A 12,915-nucleotide genomic window follows, 5' to 3' on the forward strand; every position below is an offset into this window, starting at 1 on the left:
TCAGAAAGGGACTGGACATGGCACTTGGTGCCATGGTTTAGTTAGTCATGAGGTGTTAGGTGACAGGTTGGACTTGATGATCTCTGAGGTCTTTTCCAACTTTCTTGATTCTATGACTCTAAGAGTAACTTGCTGTCAATTCTAGTTTAAACTGCTACCTCCACAAGGGTCTGCCTTGCCCAGAGCATTGCTTACATCCAAGAAACCAACTGTGCTGAATGTCATTTGTTTGGGGAAGAAAGAAAGAAAAAGCAGTTCCATGTAGGCAAAGTGTCACTGTAGAGTAGAACTCAAACACCAGCAGTTGTTAATTGGGGGCAGGCTAACAGACAGGAAAACCAGTGATCACAGAAACACCTGACAGGCTAACACAGAGAGGAATATAACACTGAATGATGCAAGGCCAAAGCAAGCTCCTGGGTGGCAGTAAACCAATCTAAAAGCAATTGAATAATTACCAATAATGATACCTCAAAAAAATATTCATTAGGTCATACTGATAACTAAGTATTCACTGACTGAGGTAATTCCAGTGAGAAGCCTCCCTGCATCCTGTCAGCTACTCACTGTCAACAAAGACCTGGGGGGGAGAAGAAAAAGAATTCACTCATTGGAGCTGGTGAACCAAAACCAAGCAATATGAAGGCTTTGTGACCTACAGTTTTACTGCACTTTCTACATAACCACAGTTAGCAAAAGTACTACAAATGCACCTTCTCCAGCCTGCTCCTTGACAGGTGGATTCAATGATGAATGCCACTTTTACTCAGACTAAAGAAATGAGACAATGCACCTTTCACTTTCCTGAAGAGGTGTGGAAATACCACCTCAGAAGGCTGCAGACAGCATAAGAATATTGTGTGAAATAAAAATAAGAAGGCCTTTGCTTAATAATATAGGCCTACATGACAGAGGTCACTAAGCTTTTCTTACCACCACCCACGGGAGGCCACATGTAGCAGCTCTCTCTAACAGTGGTTCCATATGGCCTACTTGAATTACCTAACTTCCATGCATTCATCACAGAGTCACAGAACGTTAGGGGTTGGAAGAGACCTCGAAAGATCACCCAGTTCAACCCACCCCACAGAGCAGGATCACCTAGAGCAGATCACACAGGAACACATCCAGGCTGGTTCTGAGTATCTCTAGAGAGGGAAACTCCACACCCGCCCTGGGCAGCCTGTTCCAGGGTTGTGTCACCCTCACAGTGAAAAAAAATGTTTCCTCATGCTTCCATGGAACTTCCTATGCCTCAACTTCCACCCACTGCCCCTTGTCCTGTCACTGGGCATCACCCAGAAGAGCCTGGCTCCATCCTCTTGGCACTCACCCTTTACATCTTTATAAGTATTAATGAGGTCACCCCTTAGGCTCCTCTTCTCCAAACTAGAGACCCAGCTCCCTCAGTCTCTCCTCCTTAGAAGTGCACAAACACTGTTTTAGCTTTAATGAGTTGAAATTTAACTACTTTTTTTTCCCCCCAAGGGCTCTTACAGGTAGAACACAGTAATTCCTACAACAAACCTTGAATTCAAAGCAAATAAGCAGGCACCCAGCACAAAAAATGTCAGCACTGTCACCCCCCTCAAAAAAGGGAGGGACAAGAGGCATCACTGGCACTGTCTGAAACACAAGTCAAAAATCTTAATTTCATCTTTTAAAATGAGACAAAAAAATAACAACAGTGCTGCAAAATCCATTTGAATTTGAACTATTGTCCCAAAAGGGCAGGCATTCTAAACACTACAAACTGAATAGAATAGAATAGACCAGGTTGGAAGAGACCTTCAAGATCGTCGAGTCCAACCTATCATCCAACACCACCTAATCAATTAAACCATGCAACCAAGCAGCCTATCAAGCCTCCTCAACACCTCCAGTGATGGTGACTCCACCACCTCCCTGGGCAGCCCATTCCAATGGCCAATCACTCTCTCTGTGTAAAACTTCCTCCTAACCTCCAGCCTAAACCTCCCACGGTGCAGCCTGAGACTGTGTCCTCCTGTTCTGGTACTGGTTGCCTGGGAGAAGAGACCAACCTCTGCCTGTCTACAACCCCTCTTAAGGTAGTTGTAAAGAGCAATAAGGTCACCCCTGAGTCTCCTCTTCTCCAGGCTAAGCAACCCCAGCTCCCTCAGCCTCTCCTCACAGGGCTTGTGTTCCAAGCCCCTCACCAACTTTGTTGCCCTTCTCTGGATATGCTCTAGCACTCAACATCCTTCCTAAACTGAGGGGCCCAGAACTGGACACAGGACTCAAGGTGAGGCCTAACCAGTGCAGTGTACAGGGGCAGAATGACCTCCCTGTTCCTGCTGTTCAGCCTACCATCGACCCATACCCCCAGGTCCCTTTCTGCCTGGCTGCTCTCCAGCCACTCTGACCCCAGCCTGTAGCTCTGCATGGGGTTGCTGTGGCCAATGTGCAGAACCTGGCACTTGGATGTGTTCAATCTCATGCCCTTGGACTCTGCCCATCTGCCCAGCCTGTCGAGGCCCCTCTGCAAAGCCTCTCTACCCTCCAGCAGCTCAACTCCTGCCCCCAGCTTGGTGTCATCTGCAAATTTCCTGATGATGGACTCAATGCCCTCATCCAGATCATCAATAAAGATGTTCAAGAGCAAAGGGCTTAAAGAGCACAGACGCTAAACAGAAAATATTTTGCTCAGTCCAAAACTCATTTCCCTTTTTTTTTCCCCACATTAGGAATACCAAATGCATTTCCTGGAAAGCTTCAAATGTTTCTTGAGTTAGCTGGGAGCCTGCAATATGATGTATTTGTCACACACATTTTCAACAGATTTTGTTGATGGCTCGGGAGCTCAGTGTCTCCTTCCTTACAAATGAGTTCTGAACTCATTTGATCAGAGCTTTCAGATCAGTGTTGCTTGTTCCATGTGTTTATTGTTGTTGTGTTTTAAAGGAGAAACATTTCAGATGAAATATTTATCTACTCTACAGAGCAAAGTCATTTGCTGGTACTATCAAGCTCTCCAACTCCACAGTCAGCCCACGTGCCTTAAACTTGACAGCCTGAAGCACTGCCAGCAATAATGCCTCTTTTAGTTCAGGCTTCCTAGAGATCTCATTTTCTTCCAAACTAACTGTGAGAAGCATAGGTGAGATTGCAACTTGCTGCATACAAGACTCCAGCCTGAGTTACTTCATTCAGCAACTAAGAAGCCACTGGACAGAGCAACACTTGATCATTATGAATGCAAGCAACACAGCTTAAAGGTGAAAATTCACTCTGGCAGCAACAGCTCTCAGTAATGACTGCCTTTTACTTCTGAAGGTCTGCAAGGTGCACAGACTCTCCAACCAAAACCCTTCTGTTCTGGGTTTTTTCAGACTGAAAGGAAGCCCAGGAACTGTAGGACTGCAGGACTTGCCAATGCAAGCAGACACTGCTTCTGTGACTTCCAACAAGTTCAACCAGCAACAACATTTCTTCTGAGGAAACGGTTTAAGAGCTCTGCCCTCACCACTGCAACCATGTACCTTGAGCAGAACTTTCACAGATTCATAGAATGGTTTGGTTTGGAAGGGACCTTGATGATCATCTAGTTCTAACCACCCTGGCAGGGACACCCTCCACTAGACCATACTGGTCAAGGCCTTGAATGCCACCAGGGAGGGAGCTTCCACAGCCTCCCTGTGCAATCTGTTCCAGCATCTCATCATCCTTACTGTAGAAGATTTCTTTCTGATATCCAATCTAAATCTACCCTCCTGGAGCTTAAATCCATTCCCTCTCATTCTATCACTACAACTTTGAAGGCATATCACAGAATCACCAAGGTTGGAAGAGACCTCAAAGATCATCAAGTCTAACCTGTCACCACAGACCTCATGACTAGACCATGGCACCAAGTGCCACATCCAGTCCCCTCTTGAACACCTCCAGGGATGGTGACTCCACCACCTCCCTGGGCAGCACATTCCAACAGCTAACAACTCTCTCTGTGAAGAACTTTCTCCTCACCTCCAGCCTAAACTTCCCCTGGTGAAGCTTGAGACTGTGTCCTCTTGTCCTGGTGCTGGTTGCCTGGGAGAAGAAACCAACCCCCTCCTACCTATAACCTCTTCCCATCTCTCTGAAATACAGCTGCTGAAACACAGGGTAAAGAAAACCACCAGAAAGTCTGTAAGGTAGCTCACCCTGATGTGACCAATTGTAGGCTAATACTAAAGTCAGAATTCTATCAACAGAACATGAAGCCTACATTCCTTTTTACTCTGTAACATTCATTCCCTGCCTGCTCCCTGTAACAAACTGAAGACTAAATGCTAGTGTGTGGGGGGGGATGTATTACTAGAGAGAATAGAACAGAACAGAATTAACCAGGTTGGAAAAGACCTTTGAAATCATCAAGTCCAACCCATCATCCCACACCATCTAATCCACTAAACCATGGCACCAAGCACCCCATCCAGTTTCTTTCTAAACACCTCCAGTGATGGTGACTCCATCACCTCCCTGGGCAGCCCATTCCAATGGCCAATCTCTCTTTCTATGCAGAACTTCTTCCTAACATCCTAGATACTTGATAATAAGCAATATCTCATGTCTCTTTTCCTTTTCACAAGCTGTTCCTTTCCCAAGTACTTTTTATTTCAACCATCACAAGCCCTGCCAAACAGGATCAGAGACACGTCAAAAAAGGTCCCCAGACATCCAGCTTTGACAGGGCAATCCATGACATCCTCCAGGAACAGAGCTGTCTGTAACACAAGCAAGAGAAAAAAATTACCTAGGTTTTCCATAACTTTTGCTGCTTCATCTGCAAAATGCCTTGCCTTCACCTGAGCTCTAGGATTCATCTGCCAACACCAGGTATCACAGACAGGCCACGACATCCACACGCAGCAGGTTCAGGTTCCTTTCCCTTGATTGTAGCTACAAGTTTCTCTAAGAAAAATGTCACATTTATGACACCTGTCTTATCTCACCTAACTGAAATGTGAGCACATGCCAAAGCACCACAAGCTCTCATTTCCACTTTGAAGAATCACTTCAGCAAAAAAGGGGAGCAGCTGCTTCACTGGGATCACATCTTGAGCTGGCTTTGTCAAACAAGGACTTCAACAGGATCTGCCACTCTCAATCCCTTTCATTCTTCTGATTTTGGGTTTATGTTAGAGCAGGCACTGCAGCAGCCACCCTACCAGCAAGCCACCAGGGATTACCCTAAAGCCCCCATTCATTCACCAAACTACTGGAATCATACTGTATTGTGGGACAGTAGTTGGTGGCAGTGTGATGAAAGGTGGGGGTTTGGCCATCTCCCCACAATGGTCTACTTTCCTAATGAATGAAACCACCCTCCCCACCCGACAGACCCATGACCCAGGCTCCTAAATGCAGCCTGAAAAGGTGCATTTCCTTGCCATCAAGATGATTTGCCCTTGAAGGAAAGCAAAAGCTTTTAGTGTACTCAAAACGTTATCAAGTCACTTATTCCTACCTACAGGGATGGTCCATTTTCAAGCTGATTTGTCTCTCATTCCTAACCTATAGGGCAGGAAATGAGAGCTTTAAGCAGCTTCACATTTTGCACAGCCTGAAAGGGCCCAAAGAATCCATCTTTCAGTCCAGTCTTTGCTTGAAAGAGATGGGAACAGCAGCAAAGCACATGTAGAGTCTATCTTGAATCCAATCCAGCTTCAGCACCTCCAGCTTTAAAGCATGACTTCGCCACACTACTTTATTTCAGTCTACCTTTTTAACAGGATACTTATGTTACTTGATTGACTTTAAAACACATCAAGCTTCAGCTGCCTCAGCAGTTATCAGACATCAGTGATGGATCCTGAAACAATCACTTTCACAGCAAAACTCCCCTGATGTTACCACTCACTTTCTCTTCACCTGCTTCTTCCCTCCAGTTAAGTTGGCAGACTTTGACAGCCCTGTCTTCTCAGTAACCTGCTAACCAGCACAAACAAGAAAGGCTCAAACCCAGAACTGCTAGAACCACACAAACTCAAATGCATTTCCCAAAACACACCACACAAACACCCCTCCTTCCCCCTCCCTTCACCTTTTAAAGGGTAAAAAAACAACTGTTGCAAGCTTTGATGGATTCCACTTGTTAATTAAAAAGACAATTATCCCCACGCCTGGCTTAAGACTTTACATCATGTGTCTGCAATGACCTTAAAGAAAGGAAACTGAGACAACTGCTACAGCAAAAAGTGGCACAGGTGAGAAGAAATATACAGTGAAATAAGCTACCCTGTCAGAGAGAAAGCTGTGAACCCTCTCATCATGAAAAAACATACACAGGACTGTTTGGTTGGTTAAAACAGGGGGGGAAAAGTACCCCCTCCCCATACACACATTTTCCTTGCAGTCAGAACATAACTCCACTCACATCTTGCTGTGTTTTTAGTGAGCTCATCTGAAATAGCCACGAGCTTTCCCCACTCTGGTGGGGCAAAAGAGGAATCCAGCAGAAGTAATGGGCTTAGCAAGAATAATCAGCTGTTTATTCTGCATGCAATAACACAGAGGCTGAAGGAAATCTTTTCAGTTTTGGCCTCAGGCTGGCTGTACTGTTCAGCCAGCACTCTGAGGTTTTTGTTTTGCAGCAAAAGTCAACAACTCACCCAGAGCCATAGCCCTGTCTACCAAGAACTGCCTCATACATAACTTTTTGTTATCTCACACAATTTGAGCTAACAGGCATTGAGAGAGGAAGAGGCTTTGAACAAATGCAAAACAAACAAACAAAAAAGTAACACTGCGTAGAAAGAAACATTCTTTTGATACATATTTATTTAATGCACTTAGAAACTGTCCCTTTTCTTTCATCTGCCAGCTGTGTGGATGTACAGCTGAGAGTCCCAATGGCTGTTACCCTGAGTGACTGACACGTGTGCCTCTCAGAACCCAAAACCTGCACAAGCTGGGGAACTTCCAGCACATACTTACTTGACTCAGAGGAAGGCCTGAGCCAAATTCCTCCATCAGGACAGGTACAGACCACAGCTATGCACAGCTTCTGCCTCAAAGAGCTTACAATCTAGCTGATCAATAATTAATTTGTACTGCTAGATGGTTGATGGGGAATGCATGGTGTGCCTCGTGTTTCAGACTGATTAGCGAGAGGGGACCACTTCAAAAGTCATACACCTGCAAATTAAAGAGATACGACAGAACATAATGGGAAGAAACCAGTAGCACAGCACCGCTGACTCCCAACCACCACGGCTGAAAACACAACCTCTCAACTCAGACCTAGTCTGTTGCTACTTTTAGAGCCTCAGCATCCACCTCTCCCTCGGCGCCGAAGCTTTCTATCCCAACAGTTTTCCGAAGCGACCTAAGGGGAAGGGATCTCCCCCACGCTCTGGAGGGGCCTACGGGAGAAGCGGCACAGGTGAGCGCCGGAGCTGCCCCCGGCAGGCAGCGCACCAAACCCCGCGGCTGCTGCGGGAGTAAAGCCGCCTACGCGGTTACATGCGCAAGAGGGAAGGAGCCCGGGGAAAGGAGGAGGCTTTCTCCGAAGAGACAGAAGCCCAGAAGGGCAGCGGCCGCAGGCAGCCTCCCCCGGCTTCCCCGCTGCCCCCCTTCCCCCGCACGGCGCCGCGGGGCACGATCCGGGCTCTAGCTGGAGAGAAGGGGGAAATCCCTCCCGGCAGACGGTTCCACATCCCCCACGAAGTGAGAAGCTTCTGGAAGTTGTACTTTATTACAAGAGCGAACAGTCACAGCCTCCCGCCGCCGGTTACCCCCTCGGGCCTGGCCCCTGCCCTTCGCTGCGCCCCCCCCCCCCAGCCACCAGCAGCCGCCGCGGCCCGGTGAACCCCCGCCGGCAGGGACCCCCCGCCCGGTGACAGCCACTAGCATCACCTTCATGCCGCGTCTCCCGGAGCACCGCCCGGCGGGGATGGAGGGAGAGAGGGCGGGCGGCTGTCGCCGGCGGCTGCGTCCCCGTCTCCCCCGGCGCTGGGCTCCGGCTCCTCCTGCCCGATGTAAACACGGAGCGGCGGGAGGAGGGGAAGGTGGGCCGGGAGGGGGGGGAGCGCCATGGCAACCCCGGCCGGAAGAGGAAGCGCGGGGGCAGGGGCCGCCATCTTGGCGGGGGGCGTCGGGGGCGGGCGGCCCTGCGCGCTCCCTTCGCCCGGAATCCGAGCGGCGACATCGCCGTTTGTCGGGGACGCGGCCGAGAGGTTCAGCGTCGAGAGGGGCCAACGAAGCCGGAGCTGTGGGCAGCCTTCACCAGGAAAGCCCACCAGCCGCCCTGCACTGAAACCCGCCTCCTGGCACTGGGTGTTACACTGCTTTGCACACCACAACACCTCCAGAGCCTCAGACGCAGCACGGGGAGATGAAGTGACCCAACCACCTCCAAAGGAGGAAGTGGTGTTCAGCCAAGATGGGCAACCTGCCCCTGGGAACTGGCCTGGCCATCACCTATCATAGAGTCATAGAATCAATGAGGTTGGAAAAGAATTTGAGATCATTGAGTCCAACCTGTCACCCAACACCTCATGACAACTAAACCATGGCACCAAGTGCCACATCCGATCCCCTCTTGAGCACCTCCAGGGACGGTGACTCCACCACCAACCTGGGCAGCACATTCCAATGGCTAACAACTCTCTCTGGGAAGAACTTTCTCCTCACCTTGAGCCTAAACTTCCCCTGGCACAGCTCAAGACAGTGTCCCCTTGTTCTGGTGCTGGTTGCCTGGGACAAGAGACCAACCCCCTCCTGGCTACAACCTCTCTTCAGGTAGTTGTAGAGAGCAATGAGGTCTCCCCTGAGCCTCCTCTTCTCCAGGCTAAACAATCCCAGCTCCCTCAGCCTCTCCTCACAGGGCTGTGCTCAAGGCCTCTCCCCAGCCTCGTTGCCCTTCTCTGGACACATTCAAGAGTCTCAATGTCCTTAAACTGAGGGGCCCAGAACTGGACACAGGACTCAAGGTGTGGCCTAACCAATGCAGAGTCCAGGGGCACAATGACTTCTCTGCTCCTGCTGGCCACACTATTTCTGATGCAGCCCAGGATGCCATTGGCCTTCTTGGCCACCTGGGCACACTGCTGGCTCATTTTCAGCCAGCTGTCAATCAGCACCCCCAGGTCCCTTTCTGTTTGGCAGCTCTCCAGCCACTCTGACCCCAGCCTGTAGCTCTGCATGGGGTTGTTGTGGCTGAAGTGCAGCACCTGGCACTTGGACTTGTTGAATGCCATCCTGTTGGACTCCACTCATCTGTCCAGCCTGTCAAGGTCCCTGTGCAGAGCCCTTCCACCCTCTAGCAGATCAATACCTGCTCCCAACTTGGTGTCATCTCCAAACTTAGTAATGGTGGACTCAATCCCCTTATCCAGATCAATAAAGATATCGAACAGGATGGGGTGCAACACTGATCTCTGGGGGGCACCACTAGTGCCTGGCTGCCAGCTGGATGTGGCACCATTCACCACCACTCTCTGGGCACCGCTCTCCTAACCCATTGCAGAGTGCTGCTGTCCAAGCCACAGGCTGACAGCTTGACCAGGAGTTTGCTGTGGGAATTGTAGTCAAGAGCTCAGTTAGAAGGAGGGATTAGAGCTGTGCCCACTGCTGCTGCTTCACGCATGAGTCTGCTGTTGGGGAGCAAAGACAAGAGAGAATCTAGGAACAGTCTTTGGCATGTAGTTTTCTTTCTTGCATGTTGCTTCAATGCTGTCATGGGGCACAGTCACATACAAGAAGGGTGTTCCTGCTAGAGAGTGGTTTGGTGGTGAAGCCACACCAAGCACAGGTGGTTTGGAGTAATGATCCCTGGAAATGGGAGACAAAACAACGTTGAGCAAATGATGGTGATGAAGGTGCAGTTTTCTCTGATTCAGTATTATTCCGTGGGTGAATCCTGAGTTAGTGTCCCGTAGAGAATGTAACTGCAGGCTCACAAGTGGTTGACTCCAAAAGAGGAAAGATTGCTTTTCTTCCCTTTTTTTAATCTCTTGACCAACAAACTTTACAGTTTCTCTGAAAGAATTTGCCCTTGGCAGCCATGTGTGTCTCCTAAATCATGACACTGAACGCATCGAAGTGCCGGGTTCTGCACATTGGCCACAGCAACCCCATGCAGTGCTACAGGCTGGGGTCAGAGTGGCTGGAGAGCAGCCACGCAGAGAGGGACCTGGGGGTACTGATTGATAGTAGGCTGAACATGAGCCAGCAGTGTGCCCAGATGGCCATGAAGGCAAATGGCATCCTGGCCTGGATCAGGAACAGTGTGGCCAGCAGGAGCAGGGAGATCATTCTGCCCTGTACTCAGCACTGGTTAGGCCACACCTTGAGTCCTGTGTCCAGTCCTGGGCTCCTCAGTTTAGGAAAGATGTTGACTTGCTGGAATGTGTCCAGAGAAGGGCAACAAAGCTGGGGAGGGGTTTGGAACACAGCCCTGTGAAGAGAGGCTGAGGGAGCTGGGGTTGCTTAGCCTGGAGAAGAGGAGGCTCAGGGGAGACCTTATTGCTCTCTACAACTACCTGAAAGGAGGTTGTAGCCAGGAGGGGGTTGGCCTGTTCTCCCAGGCAACCAGCAGCAGAACAAGAGGACACAGACTCAAGCTGTGCCAGGGGAGTTTTAGACTGGATGTTAGGAAGAAGTTCTTCATAGAAAGAGTGATTGGCCATTGGAATGTGCTGCCCAGGGAGGTGGTGGATTCACCATCGCCGGAGGTGTTCAGGAGGAGACTTGATGGGGTGCTTGGTGCCATGGTTTAGTTGATTAGATGGTGTTGGATGATAGGTGGGACTCAATGATCTTGAAGGTCTTTTCCAACCTGGTCTGGTCTATTCTATTCCATTCCATTCCATTCCATTCTATTCCATTTTATTCCTTTCCATTCCATTCCATTCCATTCTATTCCATTCCATTCCATTCCATTCCATTCCATTCCACACCCACAGTAAACTTTTCCAATTTAGTTTAATGCAGGAGAATTTAATCCAGTTAACTCACTGCAAGTCTGCTTTGGTGGGATTCACCACAAAAGTGTGCCTTTTCAAAGCTGAAAGGCTAGTGTAGATGTTTCCATAGTTAAACTCCACTGGTTGTAAACTAGCAGTGGTGTCTTTCTAATGCAGAAATTCAGCAGCCTTCCTGGAGAACAACCACTCCAGGAGACTGAGTCTAGCAAACACACTCCTCAGGTGCAGCATGACGTAGTGGTGTCTCCCTGTCACGTGTGCTAATTGTAGGAGATGAGATTTAGCCCCTTAAGCCTTTGCTGATGACCAGACTTGGAGATAAGAGTCTGGTCAACAGCTGAGATTTCAAATCTCACCACTACAATGACAGAGCTTTCCCTTAGATGTATTTTAACCTGCTGAGATAATTAACGATGGCTGTAAAGCATTCAGGTGGACCGAAGCATTAAAACAGAGATCACTGATGTCAAATTGCACTGCTCTGAGGCTCTACTTCACCTTTCCATGCTAGCCACCTGAGAGCAGGTGACTGGCACCATAAAGAAGAATTGGCCTGTCCTATTAGCCCTGTTACATTCGTGCTGTTTTCATCCCTGGTGCCCTGTCTCAGGTACTTGCCCTGCGTGATGTTTGAACAGCTTTCATATTTCCTTCTGTTAAAAAGGATAATGCAGCATAAAAGAAAGGCAAGTACCGTGTAATGTAAGACAAGAAAACAATAAACAGCAATAACTCATTGGAGCAGGTAGTCACAATATAGTGGCAGTAGTTGGCTCATGCTGAAGGGTCCTGGCAGAAAGGAAATTATCTCCAGACAATGAAGCTGTTAATTAATAATGACTAGCATTTACAACTCCTCCAGACCTCTCTGTTCTGGATCAAAAGATTCTCCCATAACTTGAGACAATAAATTGGCTGCTGGCCTTATCAAGCATCCCAAGATCACCCAGCAAACAAATCAGCCACAACTTTTTGCAAAGACAGAGCAGTAACCTTGCCTCACACTTTGTCTTGGTGGAGGACTTGTGCATGGAGACTATTACCCTGAATCTGTATATTTTATTATATTAACAAGGCTGGGGAGAGGCCTTGAGCACAGCCCTGTGAGGAGAGGCTGAGGGAGCTGGGGTTGTTTAGCCTGGAGAGGAGGAGGCTCAGGGGTGACCTCATTGCTCTCTACAACTACCTGAAGGGAGGTTGTAGCCAGGAAGGGGTTGGTCTCTTCTCCCAGGCAACCAGCACCAGAACAAGAAGACACAGTCTCAACCTGTGCCAGGGGAAGTTTAGGCTGGAGGTGAGGAGAAAGTTCTTCACCGAGCGAGTCATTCGTCATTGGAATATGCTGCCCAGGGAGGTGGTGGAGTCACCATCCCTGGAGGGGTTCAAGAGGGGATTGAACGTGGCACTTGGTGCCATGGTCTAGTCTTGAGGTCTGTGGTGACAGGTTGGACTCGATGATCCTCGAGGCCTCTTCCAACATTAGCGATACTGTGATACTGTGATACAGCTGCCAGTACAGCTGCATTTGATTCCCTCGTTCGCAACTTCACCCTTACAACACCCCTGAAAGGTAGGGAGGCACTTCCTGGGTATTGGAGGACGTTGCAATGCCAATAGAGAATTCATAAGATTATTTCTGCCAATGAAGCTCAGATGTCTGAAGGCATAAAGGTGACTAAACCCTAGGAAATTACACACCTACAACGGCCAGTTGCCTGAACACCACCATACGCTGCAATCTGAAGGAGGTGTTGGATGCACAACAAAGAGCACCAGTTGGTCTCCTACATCCTGCACTGGTAACAGTGTAATTGAGGAGCTGACTCCAGCCCACCTGCCTTCTCCTGAGAGGAGCCTGTGGCACTCAAGCTGAAGAATTTGGAATGGCAAAAGCACTGACATGCAGTAGAGCTTATCCCTCTGCAGGCTCCAGTGTTTCACATGGCCTCTCACTGTGGGGTGCAAGATGTACAGGTGTGTTTAACAG

At 48.9% G+C, this 12,915-nt stretch overlaps 1 protein-coding gene across 2 annotated transcripts in view; it reads right to left on the reverse strand.

Annotated features, from left to right (window-relative positions):
- LOC104300575 (transmembrane protein 263) overlaps nt 1-7,981 on the reverse strand; it is a 316,890-nt gene extending 308,909 nt beyond the window's left edge. The window contains exons 1-2 of one of the 2 annotated variants that reach the window (XM_054161494.1): nt 7,858-7,981; nt 6,937-7,137 (exon numbers count right to left, since the gene is read on the reverse strand). In XM_054161494.1, coding sequence (XP_054017469.1) covers nt 6,937-6,972 — 36 coding nt within the window. In that variant the 5' untranslated portion in view covers nt 6,973-7,137; nt 7,858-7,981. The remainder of the gene's footprint in view (nt 1-6,936; nt 7,138-7,857) is intronic. The other variant, XM_054161495.1, reaches the window with a different exon arrangement.
- Between the last annotated feature and the right edge of the window lie 4,934 nt (nt 7,982-12,915).

Source organism: Dryobates pubescens, chromosome 5 (assembly GCF_014839835.1).
Source record: "Dryobates pubescens isolate bDryPub1 chromosome 5, bDryPub1.pri, whole genome shotgun sequence".
Classification (NCBI taxonomy): Eukaryota; Metazoa; Chordata; class Aves; order Piciformes; family Picidae; genus Dryobates; species Dryobates pubescens.